Consider the following 23,755-nt stretch of genomic DNA (forward strand, 5'->3'; position numbering starts at 1 on the left):
AGGACCTCCACCAGCACAGGAGCCACCAGGCAGATAAGGCTGTGTCTGTGACCTCCCACGGTCCTCAGCAGGGTCACCAGCACCTCCACTTCCCGCCCTTCCAGAGGAAGGCACCAGAGCCCTCTGCCCCATGGCTTCAAGAATGGAGAAGGGGACTGTGTTGGGAGATCTTTTCCCTGGGGCTTCCCATCAGTTGGTGAAACCCCCCAGGAATACCTTGAGCCTCAAAGAATTTGAGGTGCCTCTGAGACACCTCTGCTTGCTTAGGTGGTTGAACGGCTTCCTATCAGAAGCCAGAGGCAGGCTAACATCCCCCTCCCTTCTCAGCATGCCTGCTGTCACTCCTGACAGCCTGTGTGCAGGACAGCCTCAGGGGGCTCACCCAGGAAGACACCGTGCATCGGAAGTTCTCCTGTAACCAGACGGTGCTCCCAAGATGTCTAGGGCACCCTTCACCTTCCTTTGCAGGTTCCCTTTCTCCCCTGCCTCCCTCCAGTCAACCCACCACAGATACCTTGCTGGGGAGCCCCTTCACCTGCAGACCCTCCCCACTGTCAAGGGAGAAGCTGGGCACAGGGCTGAAAAGTGCCTTCACCCTCCAGTACACAGGGCAGAGCCAATGAAGGGCATGGGACCCGAGGGAAGAGGGAAGAAACCTGTAACCCCCAGTCTAAGTCCACCTTGGGGCAGTCGGGCTGGCCCACTCTGCCCACCTGGCACCTCGCGGGCCACCACTCCCTGCAGCCAGGGCTAGGGCCCACACACTTGCCCAAGGCCAGCTTCTCAATACTCTGACCCTGACTTCACTTGTTAGAGCTCAAGAGAAACTTTCTCCCTCTCTGCTCCTGCTCACTCTCCTCCCTGGACCCAGGCCCATCCCTCCCCATGTGTCAGAGCCACTGTCCCTTCCTCCCTCCACACAGCAGGTGACTTAACAGCCATTCTACCCACCGCTGCTGGACATGAGAGCAAAGCCCAAGAGATGGGAAGTCACCAGGCCAACAGCTACACTGGGTGGTGGCCATGCTAACCGACTCCAATGGCCAGGAACCTGAGAAGGCAAAGAGCAACAAGCCTGCCCTCAAGATGCTTTGGCTGTATTAGGGTGCAGACAAGGGCCCCCAGGAAACGCTAATGGGATGGAGGTTTCCATATGAGGACAGCGGGCTTTGGGTTGGAGAGGAGGGAGGGCTCTGAGCAGCTACCCTGGAACAAGGCTCTACCAGATGCTGTGAAAACCATATTCTGTGACCTGGGGACCAGGCGGTGCTCCATGAATAGAGCAAGTAGCCCTGCTGGACACAGGGGCAGGGAGGGCTGAGCAAACCTCCTGCTCCCGTCCAGCAGGGCAGAATGGGCCTGCCCTCAGGAGGCACCTGTCAGTCTTCTCAATGTTTTCTGCACTTGGGAAGCACTTCCAGCCAGGACCCCTCGCTGATGGCCTCCGCAGAACCCTGCTCTGGGGTCATTAGTCCTTCTGTGCTGCTCTGAGCAGCGCTCTGCTGGTGGTACTGGGAAGCCTGTTGCTGTAAGGACAGCCGTCGTTTTCCCACTGGATGCCTTCCACTTGCTGCATGAGCTCCTGCAGCTGGGCCTCCTGCTCGGGCCCCTCTGCCCTGTTGTTGAAGCCGCAGTGGCGCTGCTCACACAGCACACCCAGCGTGGCCAGGCTCTGGTTGTCGGTCTCTCGCACATATTCCTTCAAGGAGCCCCCCGCCAGGTCTTCCTTCCGGGTGAACACCAGGACGGTGTAAGCCAGGACCCCCGCTCCGAAGACCTCCTGGAGGCGCCTGACGGCCTGCTGATCCTCCCTGGTGAACCGGCCCAGCTGTGTCACCAGGAGCACCGCGTGAGGCCTCAGGGAGGAGAAGGTGCAGGCCTGACACACCTCTGCAGCCGCCGCTCCTGGCTGGACCCCAGGAGACAAAATGTCGGGGGTGTCGATCACCTCCAGTTCCATCCCTGCCCACTCTCGGCAGCCTCTCTGGAAGGTTGTGGTCACTGGTCTGCTGCTGAGTTTAGACTCAAATTCTTTCCTGCCAAGGATGCTGTTTCCTGTCGCACTCTTCCCACTTCCCGATTTCCCCACCAGGATGAGCCCCAGTTTCCTTGGAGTAGGCTCTTTATCCCTCAGACCTAGAAGCATTAAACAAATTCATAAAAACACAGAAAGCAGGGTTAGGGTCCATCCTCTCCAATTATCAGGAGCTACGCCCGTAGGTGCACTCCATCCCAGAGGGCAGGAGGTCCCAGGTTGGGGTGGGAGAGACACAGGCTCAGATCTCTCTCTGCGACCTGTCCTGGACTCTCATGCTTCACCCGTGTCCTTGAAGGTGGGGCTGAACATTCTCCTCCAGTAGAATGTCAGGTCCATCGGTCAAGAGAGGAGACTTGGAGATGTGCACCTAACCCTGGGAATTGGGTACCTAGATGTTTAGTATGACTGGGGCTGGGGCCAGGTGGGAATTCTCCTCTCCTGACTGCAAGGCACCAAGGCCAAATGCACGTAAAGAAGTGGCGAATATTGGTTGGTTTCCAAGTCTGGTCCCCATGAAAGACACTGATGGATTCAGATCACAGAGCACCAAGACTCCCCAAGGCAGCCGGACACTGTCTTCTCCTGACTCTCCTCAGCACCCATGGGCTTTGCTCCTGCCTCTGCGCCCTGGGATGACCCACCCTGACCAATTCTGGCTCCCTCCAGCTTCTCCAGAGGGCAGGACAGGCCTTTGAGCAAGTGAGTAGTTTCCAGGAAGTGGGTGTGGGGTACTCATTCTGGCCTCTGGCCAACACAGGGCAGGGGAAGCGAGGGATTCCCTGCTGAGCAGTGGAGCTGGCTCCCATCACGGGACTCAGAGCCAGATACATCGCCTGGGATCTGGGAGGAGTTTTGAGATAACATTGAACCTGGCTGATGTAAGAAGAGGTAAAAAAAGGCCGAATACGAATTTTCCTATGTGATAGACTTTTTCTTGATGGCCCAGGCTCTTCAAGTTCATAAAGTAAAAAAATCATCTTGGTACAGCACATTAAAACACCATGAGGGATCTCCTCTGGAGTGTTCACATTCCTAAGTTCCGCCCTCCCAGGTGAGGTGACAAGCTGAGCTTGGAGAGGTTTGAACCCTGTTAAGGGCAGCAGCCATGGAGTCCATTCTGCTTGTTCCCAGGGTCACCTGATGGCCCTGACAGCAGTCACAGCCAGATAAGCACTGACATGAGGACCGAGGGCTTGCTGGCCTTAGCCAAGGTTAGGGAGGTGAGCATGTCCCACCTGCACACCACACACCCCCCTCTGCTGGGAAAGGGGCTTTACCTCCTGATAGCTCTGCTGTAGGTTCCTGGCACAGCTCTTTTGGAGAAATCTCTCAGGGAATCTGGACACAGTCTTCCTCCACCTAGAGAAAGCAATGATCTATTGGACTGATTTTTCAATTGCATTTTAAGGGACACTGCCTTTTGCCTTCCTTTGCCAGACAGAAGATGTCTGCATTGGTTTAGGGTGGGGGAGGACTGCATGAGAAGAGGGCCTAGCCCCCTGCCCTGCCCGACTCATGGTGGTCTCCATCATCAGTTGAAGAGATTTCCCAGAGAAAAGGGCTGCTGACCTGGAGCCTGAAGTAGGTGGGTGGACAGGGTCCAGGAGCCTTTGTGCAGGGAGAGAGGAGGGGTGGAAGAGACACAGAGGCAGGCGTGACCCTAACCCTGTGTGTCCTGGAGTGGCAGGTAGGTTCCTATGGCTGAGTGGCCTGCAGGACTTGGGCAGGAAGTTGTGGGGAGGGGCTGACTCTTGGGGACAGCCATCTGGGCTTGATCTTTGGAGAAGGCGCAACAGTGAAGGTTGGGAGGGCTGAGAGCTGGCCCAGAAGACAGCTATGGACCTTCACAATGCCCTGCTGTGAGCCAGACACCTCAGGGTCAGTGATGTGGCCATCAGTTCACAGCCTGTGCCTCAAGGTCCCTTCACGGTGAAGGTTGGGCCTGACATGGAAGATACCATGAAGGCCCCTCCCCACGTGGTCCCAACATATTTATAACCTTTTTAACTCCTAGACCTCTTTGAAAATGAGAGTCACATTATCTCAACCAGGACTTCCATCAGCCACACGGGGAGAGCTGTGCACTTCTGCAGGGCTTAATGTGGTCCTGTGTGACAAGAGCCCATGTGCTGTGTCTGGGTCATTTTCTCTGGATTGAGGAGATTACAAGGCTCATGACTGCTTTTCCAGAACATGGAGGACAGGCACAGCCCCATTAATCTAGGGGAACCGTGGAAATCCAGATACAGAGACCTTGACTGACACAGCTTTGTATCCACACAGCACTGCGGGCTGTCTCTCCTGCTCTGTTCACCTGGTAGATTACTCAGTCCTCCGGGAAATCCCAAGGGCTGGCCCGTGGAGGACCACTGTGGACATGGCTTTGTAGCGGTGACTTCATTTAGTGAAGGCCAGCTCTCACAGGCTAGGCTGGGATGGAGGTGGCCCAGAAAGATTTGGTGACTTCAAGGCAGAGAGGAAGCTGGAGAGGTGGACAGCCACACTCCGTCATGGGCAGTCCCACACCAGCAAGAACAGAGTCCTCCACCAGTCAGCAGGCCCCAGGGGACAAGCGGGCCACTGTGTCCTCCCCCTGAGAACGTGGCCGGCTAACTGAAGACCCTCCCAGGGTCTTTGTCCCCAGCTTCCCTACGTCCAGTGGAAACTGAAGCTGCTCTGTGCCAATGCAACCTCATTCCACTTTAGGGACAACAGGCGGCTTAGCAGAGGCCTGTGGCCAGCAGGACAGGGCAGAGGTGGTGAGGAGCACCTGAGGCACTGCGAGCAGGACTTGTGGTTTGCACCGTGTCCAGCACAGCCCAAGGACGGGTCCTCACCCTCTGAACCAGGCAGCCTCCCCAGGGCCCCGCTCTGAGCAGCACCCACCCTGCTGGTCCCACTGTGTTTATTGTCTCCAGAAGATGGAGCAGATGTCACCAACTGTTGTGCTGCTCAGGAAGAAAGAGAAACTCACAGAAGCAGCTTGACACACACTAAGCAGGGAGCCGGTCACAGGGCACACAGTGCTCCTAACTTCTGAGTCACAGTTCTTCCTACAATACCTCACACACACAGAGAACACGCACAGAAACACAAAGGCACACACACAACACACGAACCACTCCCACACACCTGCACACATACACACAGAGAAGGGTACACACAACCACAAACACACAAAGATTCCTAACACACATACACAAACAGCTCTCACACACAACATACACAAATACGGAAATGGATACACACACCCGCCCATAACACACACATACACACAAACAAAATGCAGGCGTACACAAGAATGAACACACAAGCAGACTCACCGCCAGGCTGGCCACCAGACAAGAGGAATGGCCTGCTTTCTGGTCTTCTGTGGCCACACAGCCCTGTGCACTCCTCTCGATCTCTTCTGCTGGGGTCCACACATGGTCATCTCCTTGGGAGAGTAAATTAAGGAAGCGGGAAAGTGCAAAGATGAGGGAATTCATGGAGAACATCTGCTGTTCACTTTTCAGCAAAATGCTAGCCAACTCCCAGACACCCTGAAAGGGCTGCATCAGCTGTGAGGCCCAGAGCAGGAAGTGGGCAGGAGGCCACGGCAGGAAACCAGGCACTTGTACTTGAAACCTCAGAAATGGAACAAACCAGAATTCCCCTGCTGGAGCCATTGAACCCTGACCTGGGATAAGGAGCCCAGAGGCTGGAGGAGCAGTGGGTCGCTCAGAAAAGTCTGTGTCTCTGCCTCTCCTCCTGGAGGCTTGTCCACGTCCAGGGCTCCTGCTTCAGGCCTGGGCAGATGTTCCCTGCTTCTTCCTTAGAGAGCTTCTTGCAGGAAAGACCCGCTTCTCATTCCTTCTAAGGCTTAAGTATCTGGGAAGAATCTTTATGTTGCTCTGACAAGAGGAAAACTGCAGTAGGCTTGTGGAGAACAATGTTATGAGGAAGGACAGTACTTTAGAGACAAACTAAGGAAGAAAAAACCTAGGAACTTCAAAGATATGTTTTTGTATGATTTTTTTCATTTATTTTTTATTCGTTTTAATCAGTTATACAGGACAGTAGAAAGCTCTTTAATTCATTGTAAAGATGGATTTTTCACTTCTCTGGTTCGTCAGGAAGTAGAGTCACACCATTTGTGCAATCATACATGTACCTAGGGCAATGTTGTCCATCTCATTCCACCGTCTTTCCTACCCCCCTCCCCTTGCCCCATCCAAAGTTTCTCCACTCATTCCATGCCCCCACCACATTATGGATTAGAGAAAACATTCGGTCCCTGGTTTTTGGATTGGCTTATTTCACTTAGCATGATATTCTCCAATTCCATCCATTCTCCTGCAAATACCATAATTCTACTCTCTTTTAATGCTGAACAATATTCCATTGTGTATAGATACACCACAGCTTCTTTATCCATTCACCTATTGAAGGGCTGGTTCACCTATCTAGGTTAGTTCCACAGTTTAGCTATTGTGAATTGTGTGCTATAAACATTGATGTGGCTGTGTCCCTGCAGTATGCCATGTTTAAGTCCTCTGGGAATAAACCTAGGAGTGGGATAGCTGGGTCCAATGGTGGTCCTATTTGCAGTTTCCCAAGGATTCTCCATGTTGCTTTCCAGATTTGTTGCACCTATTTGCACTCCCACCAGCAATGTGTAAGTGTACCTTTTCTCCCACATCCTCTCCAACACTTATTGTTGTTTGTATCCTTAGTAGTTGCCATTCTGACTGGATTGAGATGAAATCTTGGAGTAGTTTTGATTTGTATTTCTCTAATTACTAGAGAAGTTGAACATTTTTTCATATATTTATTGATTGATTGTATATCTTCTTCTGAGAAGTATCTGTTCAGCTTCTTAACCCATTTCTTGACTGGGTTGTTTGTGGGGTTTTTTGGTGTTATTTTTTTTAGTTCTTTATATATCCTGGAGATTAGTTCTCTATTTGATGTGCATGTGGCAAAAATGTGCTCCCAAAATGTAGGCTCTCTTCACCTCAATCATTGCTTCTTTTGCTGAGAAGAATTAGTATTGTGAAAAATGGCCATACTACCCAAAGTGTTATACAGATTCAATGAGATTCCAATTTCATTCCTTATAGAAGTAGAAAAAGCAGTCCAAAAATTCATTTGAAAAAATAAGAGACCCAGAATAGCCAAAGCATTCCTTAGCAAGAAGAGTGAAGCAGGAGGCATCACAGTACCAGACCTTAAACTCTACTACAGAGAAACAGTGACAAAAACAGCATGATATCAGCACCAAAATAGGCATGTAGACCAATGGTACAGAACAGAGGACACAGAGACAAAAAATAGTTAACAAATAGTTATCTCATACTAGACAAAGGCGCCAAAGCCCTACATTGGAGAAAAGCTGGCCTCTTCAACAAATGGTGCCGGGGAAACTGGAACTCAAAGTGGCTCAAGGCCCTAGGAATTAGACCAGAGACCCTGTGCCCAATTGAAGAACAAGTAGGCCCAAATCTTCATCATGTTGGATTAGCCCTGACTTCCTTAACAAGACTCCTAAAGCACAGGAAATAAAATCAAGAATCAATAAATGGGATGGATTCAAACTAAAAAGTTTCTTCTCCGCAAAAGAAATAATCAAAAATATGTTTTCTAAGACATTCCCCACAGATCTGACCACAGTGATTAACAGGAGGCCATTGCAGGAAGGACCTGAGACCCTCTGACCATAGGTAGTGATACAGTTACCATGTACTCTAGGTTGTGAAGATTCTCCCCAAAATGTTAGTCTAAGATGGTGGTTCTAATTTTCTTGTTCTCTTCTGATTGAACAAAGCGTTTGCCACAATCATTACACAGTATATAAATCTTCTAATCATCTAATTTAAATTATTCTGCAAATGCCTTCACTTGATCAATTCTTAAAGGTATTATGTAGCTATTTACCATGTCTTCCTTTGCCTAAGTAATGAAAATGTTGTTGCTTAGCCCATAATTGAAGCAGTCATCTAATTTTAATTCCAATATTTGGCATTTTCTGCAAGCTGAACTTGGAGTTACCCAGACCTGCAGCAGAGCAGTGCAAAGATCAGGCTAGCATTCAGACACTGAGATTTTGGAAGTGTTTATTACTGCAGCATAATTGGACCTAACCTGACTGATGCAGAATGTAAATCTAATGTTGAATGTTTTTCCAGCTTGTCAATTATTTTTCTTTCTTCTCTTTGGCACCGGGGATTGAACCCAGGGGCACTCAACCACTAAGGCACATACCCAGCTGTTGTTTGGGGTATTTTATTTAAAGACAGGGTCTCACTGAATTGTTTAGGGCCTTTCTAAGTTGCTGAGGCTGGCTTTGAACTCATGATCCTCCTGCCTCAACCCCCCAGATACAGGAGTGAACCACCAGGCCCAGCTCAGACTCTCACTTTTGAAGATTTCTTTTCTGGAAGAAGTTATTATAAATTCAATATGGAAATTCCAGGGACTGAAATCAAATGACTTTACTCAGGGGAGGGTTTGCATAAGTAAGAGGCAGGAGCTGGTGCTATTGTAGCGAGGCCACATTAGCCCCATCCTGGGAACTCTGGCTCCATCTGCAACTTAGGTCCCAGAGGGCACGGCAGATATCTTCATTGCAACTAGCCTTCACTTCGAGTTTATGGCTCACAGGTCCCATTTCACTTTACGTTCTGTTGTGTTATTGATTACATTTTGTATTTGGCCCTCATTTCCTGCCATCCAAGTCACGTTGTTTTGTTGAGGAAGCACCGCTGTCTGCTAAGCTCTTAAACAGAACACATCTACACAGAACCTGAGCTGTGGCCTTTCTCGTTGCCTGCTTCTTAAACCACATCTCTTGACCACAACCCGGATACCTGGCCCAACTGACTGCAAGAGCAGTGAGGACTGGAGGAACACATGGTTTTTGGTGAACACCCACAGCTTTGGATTCACCATCCAACCTGGGGTTTTTGCAAGAAAAGGTCAGTCACAGTTACAGAGAAATAGCTACAGAAACACAAAAATGTGGTTTGCAGAAAGAATGATGATCAATAGTGACTAATATGCAAAGAGCACTTTCTGTGTACCAGGCACTGCTTTAAGAACTTTACATAAGTTAACTCATTTAAACCACGTAGGCATCCTGGGAGGGGAGCACACCCTATCCTTGGTTTTTGAAGTGGAGGACTGGAGGCAGTGGACGGTCACACTTCTTAGCCAAGGCAGAGCTGCGGGCCGTCCTCCTGGGATTTGAACCCACAGCCCAAATCTGAACAGTCTGAAGTGCTGAACACAGTGCACGGGTCCCACCAGGAGCACCCTGTGGTTCAGAAAGAATGACCCCAAGTTCACAGCACCCGATGTCACAGCAGAGTCCTCCCCGCCCTCACCTACTCTCTGTCCAAAGCAATAGTAAGAGCTGAGCAGCGGCAAGGTGCAGTTTTTAATTTGTGATGCTGCAAAAGTCCTTCACCCAAAAATTTCCTACAGGCGGTTGCTTACTGGACAAGATTCTCTGTTCTTTTTTCACATGCGTGTTACTTCTGTGGGAGTGGGAACAGTTTGTCATTTGTCAGGAAAAGGACAAATGACACAGAGCTGAGGGACCCCAGACAGCCCACATAGGATGTGATGGTTGGCTTAGTGTGCCAACTTGCCTAGGCTGCTGTACTCAGGTATTGGGTCAAATACTCCCCAGATGCTCGTGTGAAGGTATCTGTTAGCTGCAATCGACAAGAAGCCAGGAGGCTTTGGGCAAAGCACGTCACCCTCCATGATGTGGGTGGGCATCATCCAATCCGTTGAAAGTCTTAAGATCAGAGACTGAAGTTTCCCAAAGAACAAGGAATTCAGCCTCAAGACTGCAAAGTAGAAGCCTTGCCAGAGATTAAGACTGCTGGCTTGCCCTGTGGACTGTGGACTCAAGACCTTAACTCTGAGCGGGCTTTCCAGCCTGACATTTGACAGGTTGTTTGTTGGACTTTGTACTTGCCAGTCCCCACCATTGTGTGAGCTAATTCCTTTAAATAAGTGTCTCTCTTTCTCTCCCTTCTTTCTCTTCATCTTCCTCTCTCTCTCTCTCTCTCTCTCTTTCAATACAGATAAGAATAAAAATAAATAAACGAGAAAAAAATTGTTCCTTGGTATCTGCCAAAAATATTCTGTAGGTCTTCAGTCCTTTATATAAAATGGCATTGCATTTCAGTATAACCTGCACACATGATCCCTTCACTTTAAGAAATCTTTTCATTACTTATGATACCTAATACAATTGTAACTGTGTGTCCATTGTTGTTTTGTAGAGAAAAAGGACAAGGAAAAGGCTCAGAGGCAACGATGTGTGCCTATTGCGTTTCTGATCTGAATCCGTGGCTGTGGAACCTGCGGACACAGAGGGAAGGCTCTATGTATCTAAATGTAGACACAGATACAGAGAAAATATAGATGGATGCAATTGATTCTGTTTCTCTAACTCTGACTAATACCCCAGAGAGCCACAGAGAGGTCCAGAGCTGCTGAGCTGGGCCAGCTTCAGTCCACTGAAACCCAACCAAACACAAACATGCAAGTGACAGACAGGGGAGCCAGTCATTGGTTTGGAAGCATTATTGTGGCTAAAGATAATAAATATACCACGAACCCCTATTTAATTATCTTCACATAAAACACTGTTTGAATTTTCCTTGATGTCTTTTATCAATGAAAGATAATCAAATGATTTTGTCCTTATCTTTATTAATACAATGAACTGTATAGGTTCCCCAATAGTAATCCATGTTTTCATTGTAAGAAACTTTATTGGTCCTGATATATCACTTTTTATTACATTGTTGAATTTCATTTCTGATATTTGTTCATTTTCCATTTATACTTAGAAGTGAAATCAGATGCATTTTCTTTTTCTTTCTTTCTTTTTTTTTTTTGGTACCAGGGATTGAATTCAGGGGTGCCATACCACTGAGTTATACCCCCAGTCCTTTTTATATTTTATTAAAGACAGGGTCTCAGGAGTTGCTTAGGGTCTTGCTAAGTTGCTGAGGCTGGTTTTGAACTTGTGATCCTCCTGCCTCAGCCTCTCAAGCTGCTGGGATTACAGATGTACACCACCCTACCCAGCTGCATTTTCTTTTGAGTGTATGTGTGTGTGCAATAGTTATCTAGTTTATGTGTCAAAGTTATAACCTATACAGAAGACAGTGACCTGCATCTTAAAAATTAGAAGTAGCATACCCACACTTGGGAGACTATCTGTGCAGTTAACCACTGCTATATCAATTGGCCAAATACCAAATAGATTTAGAAATGTAATGAGGTTTTACTCTCTCACCTGCCTCTTCTCCCTGTAGAGTCTCAGCAATATACTATCTTGAGGGATCACAGTGTCATGGACCCGCTGCTGAGACATCCATCTACATTGTATCAGACTAAGGGACTGTCAGGAACAGTGAAGGGTATGACTTATGCCACTTGTAAGCCAACAAGTTGGCCTGCTGACAGTTCCATGGATTCTGGTAGAAGACATCAGACTTCTGGATAAGAGACAAAAAATAGTTCATTATTCATACAACAGCAGTGGTCACGTGTGCCAATGTGGGGTTTTACAGGCACAGACTCCCTCAGTAGCTTCAAAACTCATCAGAAAGCCTGAGTCATTCATGCCCATCAAACACACTCATGAAAGTTAATAAATATCCATGATGAAAATGGATTGTACTTAAATATTGTTATGATTTGGATCTGATATGGCCCCCAAAGGAGGTCATTTATACCATGTAGAGATCCATCCTCCTGACCTCAACTAATACTAACTATCTCCCAAAAACCTTGCTCAGAACCTTCCAAACATTCTGTGAATTTAGTATGACTCTGATACCAAAACCAGACAAAGACACATCAAGGAATGAAAACTTCAAATCAATATCCCTGATGAACATAGATGCAAAAATTCTTAATAAAATGCTGGCAAATCACATCCAAAAACATATTAAAGAGATAGTTCTCCATGACCAAGTGGGGCTCATGCCAGGCATGCAAAGTTGGTTCAACATATGGAAATAAATAAATATAATTCACCACTCAACAGACTTAAAATCAAGGATCACATGATTATCTCCACAGATACAGGAAAAGCACTAGACAAAATACAGCATGCATTCATGTTGAAAACACTAGAAAAATTAGGGACAGTAGCAGTAAACCTCAACATTGTAAAAGCAATGTATGCTAAACTCAAGGCCAACATCATTCTAAATGGAGAAAAATGGACAGCATTTCCTCTAAAAATTAGAACAATCAGGGATGCCCTCTTTCACTAATCCTACTAAATATAGTCCTTGAAACTATCCAGAGCATTAGGCAAAAGAAAGAAATTAAAAGGATACGAATAGGGAAAGAAGAACTCAAGCTATACCTATTTGCCAAAGCCATGACTCTATATTTAGAAGACCCAAAACACTCTACCAGAAAACTTCTAGAACTCATAAATGAATTCATCAAAGTAGCAGGATATAGAATTGACACACATAAATAATCATGTTCCTCTACACCAACAATGAATGAGCTGAAAGAGAAGTTAAGAAAGCTATCCCATTCACAACCACCTAAAAAAAAACCTTGAGAATCAACCTAACAAGAGGTGAAGACCTCTACAGTGAAAACTACAGAAGGCTAAAGAAAGAAACTGAAGAAGACATGAGAAGATTGGAACAGGGAATGGGGGGAATGAAGGAGGGATGGGAATGGGAAAGGCAGTAGGATAAATCAGACATCACTTTCCTATGTTCATATATGAATACACAACCAGTAACTCCATGCCATGTACAACCACAAGAATGGCAAGTTACACTCCATGTCTGTATGATACGTCAAAATACAGGCTACTGCCATGTCTATCATTTTTCATGAAGGTGGGACTCTGAGAACATGGGTCAGCAGAGGCTAGGGCAAACAAACAAATTCTTGAAGTGCTATTAACTAGCAAAGGTGGGTTCACTTATGAATATTTGTAAAAATGATAAACAAATATCAAAGTACAGTCACTTAAAAGACTAAACCTGCATTAATAAGTAAAATTGCAAAGATAGTTGGATATTAGGATACTTATAAATACAATTCATGGTGATAGTATATCCAAAAGGAGCACAGCTTGAACATCTGCTTGGAACTGCCACGGCTGAGTTTAAATGTGTCCCCCAAGGTTCATGCAGTAGACACCACTTTCCTATATGGAAATTGGTCCTCCCCATGATGATGTTAAGAGATGTGGACAGGCAAGAGGTGGGGTCTAGTGGGGGTTCCTCAGCTAAGGGGGGACATGTCCTCAGAAGAGACTAAGGTGGGTCACCTGCAACCCTGAGATGGGTCTCCCAAATTGACTTGTTATAAGGAGTAGGACTGAATCCTCATGTAGTCTTATCTTGCCACCCAATCTCTCCGTCCCCTGCACTCCCTTCACTGTGATGGCATCTGCTCTCAGGCCCTCTTTATTAAAACTCTGAAAGAAAGAAATGGAAGAAGACACAAGAAGATGAAAAGACCTCCTAGGTTCACAGATGGGCAGAATTAATATTGTTACAGTGGCCATGCCACCAAACGCAATATACAGATTCAATGCAGTCCCCATCAAAACACCAATGAAATTCTTCACAGAACTAGGAAAAACAGTCCTAAAATTCATTTGAATACTAAAAACCAACTGGGCTCAGTGGTGCATGCCTGAATCCCAGCAGCTAAGGAGGCTGAGGCGGGAGGATCATGAGTTCAAAGCCATGATCTGCAACTTAGCAAGGCCCTAACAACTCAGAAAGACCCTGTCTCTAAAATAAAATATAAAAAAGGGCTGGAGCTATGGATTGGTGGTTAAGGACCCCTGGGTTCAATCCTGGAATAATAATAATAATAATAATAATAATAATAATAATCGCAGAATAGCCAAAGCAATTGTAAGCCAAAAGAGCAATGCTGGAGGCATCCCAATACCTGATTTCAAATTATACTCCAGAATTATAGTAACAAAAATTGCATGGTACTGGCATAAAAAGATACACCGACAAAAGGTATAGAACAGAAGACAGACAAACTCACACATCTACAGTCATCTGATCCTTGACAAAGGTGCCAAAAACATACATTGGAGACAAATGGTGCTGGGACAACTTGTTATGCACATGTAGAAGAATGAGACTCGCCCTTTATTGCTCATGCTACACAAAGATCAATTCACAATGGTCCAAAGACCTCAGAATTAGACCAGAATCTATGCAACTTGCAGAAGAAAACAGAAGATCAACAATCCTTTATGTAGACACAGGCAACGTCGCTCTCAATAGGATGCTAAAGCTCAGGAAGTAATGTCAGCAGTTAATAAATGAGTGACATAAAATGAAAAAGCTTCTGCACAACAAAGGAAAGAAGAATATAAAATGAGAACCTCCAGAATGGGAGAAGATCTTTGCTAGCTACTCTCCTGACAGAGAATTAATATCTAGTATATATATAGAATTCAAAAAACTTAACACCTAAAACCACATAGCCTGATTAATAAGTGAGCAAATGAACTAAACAGATATTTCTCAAAAGAAGAAATACAAATGGCTAACAAATACATGAAAAAATGTTCAACATCATTAGCATTTAGGGAAATGCAAATAAAAACTACACTGAGATTTCATCTCACACCAGTGAGAATGGCAGTCATCAGAATACCAACAATAATAAATGCTGGAGGGATGTGGAGGAAAAAGAACACTCTTACACTGTGGGAGGGATTGTAAGTTAGTACAACCACTATGAATCAGTATAGTCTCCCCAAAAGACTATGCTTATGACCCAGCTCTATTACTCCTCAGTATTTGTCCTAAAGAATTAAAGTCATCTAACTACTGTGATACATGCATACCCATGTTTATAGCAGCATAATTTACAATAGCCAAACTATGAAACCAGCCCAAGTGTCTGTCAATGGATGAACAGAAAAAGAAAGTGTGCTATATGTACCTAATGGAATTATATTCAGCCATAAAGAAGAATGAAATTATATCAATTGCAGGAAAATGAATGGAACTTGAGAACATTGTGTAAAGTGAAATAAGCCAAACTCAGAAAGTCAAGGGGCATATGTTTTCCTCATATGTGGAAGCCAAAGTGGCAAAAAGAAAGGAAAGGAAAGGTGAGGATAACTCATGAAAATAAGTAGAGGAAAGACACCAGTGGGAGGGAGGGCGGGTTGGAGGGGAGAGACACTGGGGAATGATACTGGCTAAATTATATTGTTACATTGTGTGCATGTATTAATATGTGACCACAAATTCCATCATTATGTGCAACTGTATCTCCCCAACAAAAATTACAGGAAAAAAAATTCGAAGCAGTACACTATACCTAAAGGAAAACTCTATAGCATAAAAATGTCCATAAATTCTTCATAAGTGCATCTATGAATTTAATTCAGAGTCTGCACTTTCAAAGCCTCTGGAATATGTTTTAAACTGGAGAGGTTTGAATCCCCTGCCGGTGAAACCAGCTCCTTATGAGGGAAATCACTGACCACACGACACAGCCACTGGAGAGCACCCCCAGGCTCTCTCCACCTCCTCAGCCCCAGAGATGCCCGCCTGAACCCCTCCTCCCCAGCTGACCCCACAGCTTCCCGCTAGCTCAGGGAGGACAATTAGGCACTTTCTGGGTGTCTCAGGCTGAGTGCAGCAGGGGGCAGATTCTGCAATGATATACAAGTATAAAATCGCAAGGATCACTGAAGGAAGTGAAGGAAGCAGGGGGCACCAGGCTGTGATGATTCACAGGCCCCTGAACCAGCTCACTAAGACCCAGGAGCCAAGGTGGCCCTTGGAGAATCCCACACCAGGGCCAGGGCAGGCCTCTGTACCTCTATACTGACCAGACATGGGATTTGAGCTGTCCTGAGTATCGGCATGACCTTGGATGAGGCGACCCTGTCCATCTGAAGGCAACCTTCAGGGATGGCTAAGGGAGGGGGCAGGGTCAGCTGAATGCTGTTGGCCATCAGCACTCCCGCCAGCCTAGGAACTGGGGCTTAGGTTCTGAAATGGATCTCAGGATTATTCATGTTGTATTCAGTTTATTCTGTTTGAATCAGGATGCAGCGAAACTCCAATAAGATGGTCCCACGTCATGAGAGGCATTTTTCCCCCCAAACTTTGAGTTGGTCATTACCCCAGGAATCCCTGACTTCTTCTGTAGGGAAGCAGTGCTGATGACCACACTGAGCACAGGAGCTAGTTAGGCAACTGGGTGTGGCTTGCTTTGCCCTCGGCCTTTTCAGCGTGTGTGTGTGTGTGTGTGTGTGTGTGTGTGTGTGTGTGTATCCAACACAGACACCACATGATGCTTTGAGGATAGCGAGACCAATATCATTGCCAACATTATGACAATGAAGAATTTAAAGGCATTTTTTAGTTCTTTTTGATCTCTGGGTATTGTGCTACAGATGGTCAGTGAAATGAGTGTGTTTAAATACACATGGGTACACAGTTATGGCCACTTGTCTCTTTTTATTTTTTATTTTGGAGAATTAATTTCAATATAGTTTTCCATGAAATCATATACAACATTTGTATTGTTCTAAAATCAAATCTACAAAAGTCAGTTGGGAGAAGTTTGGCCTCTGTCCTTGTGATTGTCACCTCGTCCCCTTCCTCCAGACACAGTAAGAGCTTTTCTTGTACCCCTTATTAGCTGGGTGGTGGCATTCGAGGCACGACTTTATTTGCCTCACAGGCTTTGCTCCACAATGTAACCTGGAGATGTTCCAGCCGTGTGCAGCATTGCTCCTGGTGAGCCTGTGATCAGCTCGCACGACTCAGGAGCCTGTGATGAGCTTATTCTACCCACCTTTGAGGATGGTGATTAGGATCCTCCTCTCCTTTGGCTTTTATAAATAACAGCCTTGGAAATAGACTTTTACACTCTATTTTTATATTTTTGTCAGTGTCTTTGGGCCCCCTCCCCTCCCATCATGCCCCTCTACCTTATCCAAAGTAAATCTATTCTTCCCTAGCACCCCCACACCTTATTGAGAATTAGTAACTACATATTAGAGAAAACATTCAGCTTTTGGTTTGGGGGAATTGGCTGTTTCACTTAGCATGATATTCTCCAGCTCCATCCATTTATTGGCAAATGCCATAATTTCATTCATACTTCATTCCTTTTAAAGAAAAAAATATTGAAATGTAAGGCTGTGAAAGATTTATTTTAATGGGGCTGGGGATGTGCTCGCCTGGCATGCCTGCGGCCCGGGTTCAATCCTCAGCACCACAAACAAAGATGATGTGTCCAACAAAAACTGAAAAATAAACATTGAAATTCTCCCTCTCTCTCTCTCCCTCTCTCTCTCTCTCTCTAAAAAAAAAAAAAAAAAAAAAAAAAAAAAAAAAAAAAAAAAAAAAAAAAAAACTGTGTTTTGTCTTTTTTTTTTTTTTGTATAGTCAATGCAGCATAACATGTCTTTTTAAACAGTCCAGTCTTAATAGCCACTAACCTGGACTGGTATAGTCTGAAGGTTAAAACTGGCATGGAAACTTAAAGCAGGCTCATATTGGGGCCCAGCACAAATTGGCTACATATGAGGTTTGTAGGTTTTCATCTTCAGTTGTCTCAGATGTAGCTTATATAAAATTATTTTATTAAACGAATACAATTCTAATTGCAAAGAAACAAAAGCAAAACCAAAAACAAGCTACAATCATCTTATTGACATTCTGAGTGCTTCTAAGTAAATGTGATTTTTAATTAAAAAATAGAAGGCAAAAAAAGAAGAAAACTACAGATGAATCTCATGTATGATACCAGTGCCAAGTTTGATATAAAATTATATCAAAGTGGATCCTACAACTTTTTTAAAAATGATACATCATGACCAAATGGGATTTATTTTAGAAAACTAGAGTAAGGTAGGAGGTTCACCAAGAGAAAAATTATTAATATAATCCACCAACAACTGCCCAGGTGAGGAACATTCTATAAAATATGAAATGAAACATGTTTTTCCATCTATTTCCTCCTCCTCCTCCCTCTCTCTGTCTCTTTGTCTCTCTCTTTCTTTCATCTACTAAGCACCAAAGCCAGCAACTTATGTAATGGGGAAACAGTTTTCTACTAAAATCCTAATATCTCCACCTCACTTACTAAGGGCATTTGAGAAATTTGTCAATGCAGGTAACAACAACAACAAAAAGAATTTAGAAGCAAAGACATAATGTGTTTTCAAAAGCTGTAGAACAAACTGTACAAATATTGTGCTCTGTTTGGCAAATTTGTTTCTCATGTGTATATGGGTTAATAATATGTATAAGAATTGAACAAATGTGTAAATATATCACAAATAACACTGGACAAACAAGTTACACATGAGGAAATAGGGAAGGTAGAATAAATCCTGAGTGTGGATTGGTGGAGATATCAAGGAGATTCAACATTTTTTATTTTTTAAAAAAGGTAGGTAGGTATCTTCTTAGAGTGAGAGAGTGTGGGGAGCGGTGAATGAATCATTGCTTTGAACTCTCCTGGACAGTGGAGACACCTCCCTTGGAAATTTCTGATGTGAAGGTGCCAAGAAAACTGCCCATGATCTGAGGATCATTCTGGGGAGGGGAACACTGGAAGTGGGTGAAGGGCCACAGCAAGCACTGTCCTTGGAGAAAATAAACTTGTTTCCAAAATTGCCGCCCACAGTGTTACCAAGACCTGCCGGAAGCATCCAGGCAATGGAAGGGGAGATTGCTTTCCATGCCGACACCCCAAGGCGGGAGCCTGGACACCACCTGCAGGAGGTCAGTTGGCGTGTCCTCCACTCCTGCCCAGGGCCCCACCCCATGGTCCTGATTCTGCAACTGGGCCTGCAGAGCTGACCTGCTGCCACTGTCAACCCAAGGCCAGCCACAGGCATCAGTGGCCCTCGGATCTGAAGCATTAAGGGGATGTCTGTGTCAAAAAATTTTATTGTTTTCAAGGATCACATTTTGCTCTGACATCCAGTTTTATTTCTCTGTAGAGCCCCAATTTGGTGGTTAGGTAAACTGATAAATTATAAGATTTTGCCATAAGATACAGAGACTGGTTTTCCTTTGGGGCCCGCAAGTCCCAGAGCAATGTCATGGGAAGAGATGCCCGGATATTGAGAAGGGACAAGAGTGTGAGAGTGAGCACCTCAGATTGAGGGGAGGCAAGGTGAGCGATAGTAACAACGCCCCCCAACTCAATAGGAACCAGTCATGCAAAAAGAAATGTTATTATTTCCTAGAAATAATACCCCCAACTCGCTCAGTGTTGCCAGGCCACATAAAAACACAGTCACTCCAGGGACTAGTCTTCGGAAAGTATTGATAAGCTGGAGCATCCCAGGGGGTGAAGCAAAGAAGGCTGAGGCCCATGTGAGATTATTATACAGACAACAGTGAACAAACTCAAGGGCTGCAGGGAGAAGATGCTGAGTGAAGAAATCTGCTACCCAATGAAATGCAAAGCAGAAAACCAACACCTGCTCCATGGTGCAGGATGCTGACTTCCTCACCACATAAGGAAATCCATGTAGGGCCCCCAGAAACAGCCACTGGGAACCAACAGAAGAGCCTTATAAAGCCTGGTACTTTTTTACGGGGGGAGAGAATGAAACTATTGTATTTATTGTAAAACCAAACCACTAGGAAAATCTATCATGTCCTTGACAGTGCACACAGACAGACTACATCATCATTTCAAGTAATAAACTGATTAAAAGACAAGGAGCTCCTTATCCAGAAGATAAGGTACCAGGCTGGGGCAGGAACATTGCAGGGTGCAAAGGCCCCAGGCAAAAATGGTGTTTGATAAAGGGTTCTGTGTGGGGTGCCCTTCATTTGCTCTCAGAGGGAGGGTAGTGTTGGAGCTTGTCCTAGCCCAAGCTGTTTACTTTGTAACCTTCCTGTTGCCCAGATATTATCTTAATAAGGCTCTGTTCATTCAGGGAACTAAGTTACCAATGCTGGATTTAGGCTTCTGTTCCATTCTGTTCTATGAAAACAAGTTTGTTTTTTTTCTCTTCCAAGGACAGTACTTTACAACTCTCTTAGCAAGTGAACTGTCACTATTTTACTGTTTATTTCCAGATACTGGTATATGTATCACAATCGAAATTCCTTTCTCTTCAAAGGAGAAGGATTATCCTGTCACTTTGCTGCAGAAAGCCTCGGGGCTCATATGCTGCTGGAGGAAGCCCTGCTTTCCATACTTAATGTGACATTGCCTCTCATGTTTTTGCAGTGATCTCCCAGCTGAGAGATGCAATAAGAATTTCAAGAAATCCATATCTTTTTTTTCAGTTTTTTTTACCTGTAGATGGACACAATATCTTTATTTTTATTTATTGATTTTTATGTGGTGCTGAGGATCGAACCCAGTGCCTCATGCATGCGAAGAAAGCACTCTAACACTGAGCTACAACCCAGCCCCTAGAAATCCATATCTTGATGGCCATAAAGAATATACACAAGGAAGCTTTCCAAGTTCTTATTCAAAGTACTCCCCTCTCAAATTCACTTCTTCAATCCACTTCATGCCTTGTATATAAAAAACAAAACAAAGACCTGGAAACCTTTCCCCCTTCAGGATTAGTGATCTCCTGGATGTTGTTTACAGTCTATGGAAGATGGTATGATGATACCTTGGGTATACAGGAGGTTGGCAACAAGCAGAAACTCCTCTCCTCCAACTCCACAGGACCCTGGCAGGCTGGAAGAGCCCGCCATCCTGGAAGAGCCCGCCATCCTGTAGGTGCCTATGTTGTACGAATTGGTACCTTGGAGAGCTCTGGCTTGGTACAAGGGAGTTCCCTACTGACAGGACAACCACTGGCCAAGTGAAATTTAGGCTCTAAAAGGCTCTGCTGTTCTTTACTCAAATTTTAGCACTATTTTTTTTTATTTCACTTTCTTGGATCAAAACATAAAGGAACCAGTGTCCAGAGTAATATGTGCCTTAAACTTGCTGCCATCCTTGGCTTCTTCATTCATAAACTTTGCTTCAAAGACTAAAATTCCCATTCCTCTTTTAAAATAGATTCCTGCTCTCAGCCACTGGCCACTGGCAAGGACTTTTATTTCCCAATGGATGAGAGAGAGACTCTTTCATCTTCTTGGTGACAGTTGGGATGAGGTGCACGTGGTCATCCACACACTTGGTCATACAACTGTCCAGCAGCCACTTCACCTAAAGCTCGTTACTCCCAGTGTCTATTGAATCTTTGGCTGTGTCGTTGCGGTGCATGGTACAGGGGGTCAGGCGGTCCTGGAATTCTCGAGCTCAGTGGTCACCAGGGCCTGGGCTTGCGCCGGAGGTGCATGGCAGCGCTCAGTGCCCTGGTGCCATGCTGTGACGTAGCCTGCCTGTCCTCACAGCAGCAGGAACGTGAGGCCCTGCCTCTCGCGGATGTTCTCCATCTCCACACTCTTCACCACAGAGTCCGCTGCCTCCTGCACCTGGAGCTGCTGGACCTCTGCCCTGGCGACCCCGCGCTGCGCCGCTCCAGAACCCGATGGACTCTGCGCACGCTCCCAGCTGGATGCTTTTAACTGTGAAGCTCGCTGCTTTCAACCAAGGATAGAGAGAGCAGGCAGCGAGGGCCCGTGTCCTCTCCTGCCTACGGGTTTATCATTCTCACTGCAGTCTAACAGCAGGCCAGGGGTCATATCAGGACAAAAAAGAGGGACCTCCATTCAGGATTCCAGAGCTACATTTTTAATTTGCCGCCTTCACCCCCCAGTATTTCCTCCAGGGATCCGCTCCTGCGTTCATGCCGAGGGTTTCATTGATTCTGACCCCAGACAGGCCTGGCTTGGCGCTCATGGGGCTGGGTACCGAGAGGCTAAGCTGGCAGGGCCCAGGAGAGGGCAGAAAGGAGGGGGCTGGGAGACAGTGCGCAGCGGCCTTGCCCTCCCCCAGCCCACTACTGGGGGCCTGAGGGTGAGCGGCGAGATGCTGAGTGGGGAAGAGGGCGCCCCGCAGCCCCCGGTTACCCGACGTGGAGGACACCTGTGGGCGGCTATGGATTCTGCTTTCTGGTCCCAGTGGCATTTCCTTAGAATAAACAGGAGTATGAAGAGCAGTTTTTGTTGAAAGGGTTAGTTTGACAGCAACAGTGAGGGAAACCATTTAGAATTAAGAGTGTATTTCTGAAGCCGAAGTCTTGCTTGTCCCTTTCTCCATCCACCTGCCACCTCTGCAACAACCTCGGGGCTCTGGGAGCCAATCAGGAGCCAGGGATCCTTGATGTTGTGCTGTCTGGCTGCTCTAGCTAGTGAAATGCAGGCTGCCTGGACGCTGGGCTAAACTCCTAGCGGTGTCCACCAGGGGCTGCAAACTCAGAGCCTCTCATAGAAGTCCTACCCCAGTTCTCCACAGGCCACATCCGTGGTCAGCGCGGGGCCAAGCAGCATGCTCTGCTCCCCTGGCCCTTCGGCACCCTGCCCTCCACTCACACCCCAGAAGCCTACTGTGCTATTATTTCCTGGCTGAAGGTGTCACATGAATTTGTTTGCAGTTCTTAATGTGGTCTTCCATGTGTGGTCAACGTTTTTATTTTTAGAATAACTGGAATTTTTTGCTTTGAAACTGATAGCATCATAAGATTCAACAGGTGAAAATATTTGTCTGAGTGTGAGCAACTTAGTAACAAATATTTTAAATATCCATTTATGCTTCCATTTTGGATAAAATCAAATCTCTAATAAAAAATATGGAGGACTCTCCCTCATCTCCACACCTCTGTGTTCCTTTCTAAAATTAAAGGTAGCTCTGGTGGCTTCATACTTCAACCTCAAAGCCCACCCCCGGGCACATCTGGTGAGAGTGCCCTTGGCCTATGTGGAATAGGAAGCTCCCATCTCTAAGGACCCTGGGATTGCCCTGGTCTCTCTGCCCAGTCCAGCCTTATTTCCCGCCTCCAGGTCACTTATCAGCCCCTTAACTGCTCCTTGCCATGCCATGAAACATGGCCACAGGTGCCAGGATTAGGATGTGGTCACCAGGACAAGTCTTAAGAACTATCAGAATCATGGGGTTTCCAGAGGTGTTCTCGCCTTCAGAGCAGAACCCCCTAATGTCTACCTTAGAGATGCTGAGAAGTGTGGGGTCCTGACTTGGAAGGAGGGAGGGTCATGGGATCCACTTTCAGCCACCAGCCCCCACAAACCCCCTTGTGGCCTCCTCAGCTCCAGCCTCTCTGGGCTCAGGTTGATGAGGAGGCTCTGCCCCATGCATCCTCGCGTCTCTCTGTCTTTCAGAAATTTGGGTGAATCCCTTGTCATTGATGCCTGGTTTTCATTGTCTCTGTGTTGTAAGAGCTTCTGCCTCACTACTATTAACTGAGTCCTGCTTCTGGAAGCAGAGGAGCTGACCCTGCTCTCCCCAACCTCCACTTAACTGAAGAAATGATTAATACCTACAAACAGGGCCATACCTCTCTGTCTATATTCACACACAATCGTTGCGGATGTCCCCAATTTTGAAATAATTTTTCTTATGAATTTCTAGTTGGAATTGCTTCAAAATAAACAGTTAACCTAAAAAATGAAAATGACAGCAGTTTAGGCTCTCAGAGCTCAGCTCAGGGGCCAGGTAGAGACAGAAGAACATGCTGCACTGTGTGGTCCTTGCTTGCCCCCAGGGAGCCAGGGTGCTCCTGCTGCTCCCTCCTGATCCAGACCCTGCTGGGACTTTGCAGACACCCAG

General features: G+C 46.0%; 1 protein-coding gene and 1 pseudogene across 1 annotated transcript; both read right to left on the bottom strand.

Moving 5' to 3' along the window:
* Positions 1 to 36: 36 nt before the first annotated feature.
* LOC144251755 (GTPase IMAP family member 6-like) lies at positions 37 to 20,793 on the bottom strand. Its single transcript, XM_077794504.1, has 4 exons — positions 20,691 to 20,793; positions 8,887 to 8,973; positions 5,362 to 5,469; positions 37 to 2,136 (listed from the first exon to the last, which is right to left on the bottom strand). Exons 1-4 carry the CDS (start codon positions 20,791 to 20,793, stop codon positions 1,469 to 1,471), a joined length of 966 nt encoding a protein of 321 aa, XP_077650630.1. The 3' UTR covers positions 37 to 1,468.
* A 283-nt stretch (positions 20,794 to 21,076) lies between these two features.
* Positions 21,077 to 21,714, bottom strand: LOC144251756 (protein FAM136A pseudogene; annotated as a pseudogene).
* Between the last annotated feature and the right edge of the window lie 2,041 nt (positions 21,715 to 23,755).

The sequence above is a fragment of the Urocitellus parryii genome, unplaced genomic scaffold, assembly GCF_045843805.1.
Source record: "Urocitellus parryii isolate mUroPar1 unplaced genomic scaffold, mUroPar1.hap1 Scaffold_196, whole genome shotgun sequence".
Taxonomy (NCBI): domain Eukaryota; kingdom Metazoa; phylum Chordata; class Mammalia; order Rodentia; family Sciuridae; genus Urocitellus; species Urocitellus parryii.

Excerpts from the sequence above, each read along its gene's own strand:
- LOC144251755 (XM_077794504.1), bottom strand. The coding sequence starts at position 20,793 with ATGGCGGGCTCTTCCAGGATGGCGGGCTCTTCCAGCCTGCCAGGGTCC. Across the intron at positions 5,470-8,886 it reads CTTGCAGTCAGTTGGGCCAG|GACCATGTGTGGACCCCAGC; the intron begins GTATCCGGGTTG and ends TCCCAAGGAGAT. Across the intron at positions 2,137-5,361 it reads GTCTGGTGGCCAGCCTGGCG|GTCTGAGGGATAAAGAGCCT; the intron begins GTGAGTCTGCTT and ends TAATGCTTCTAG.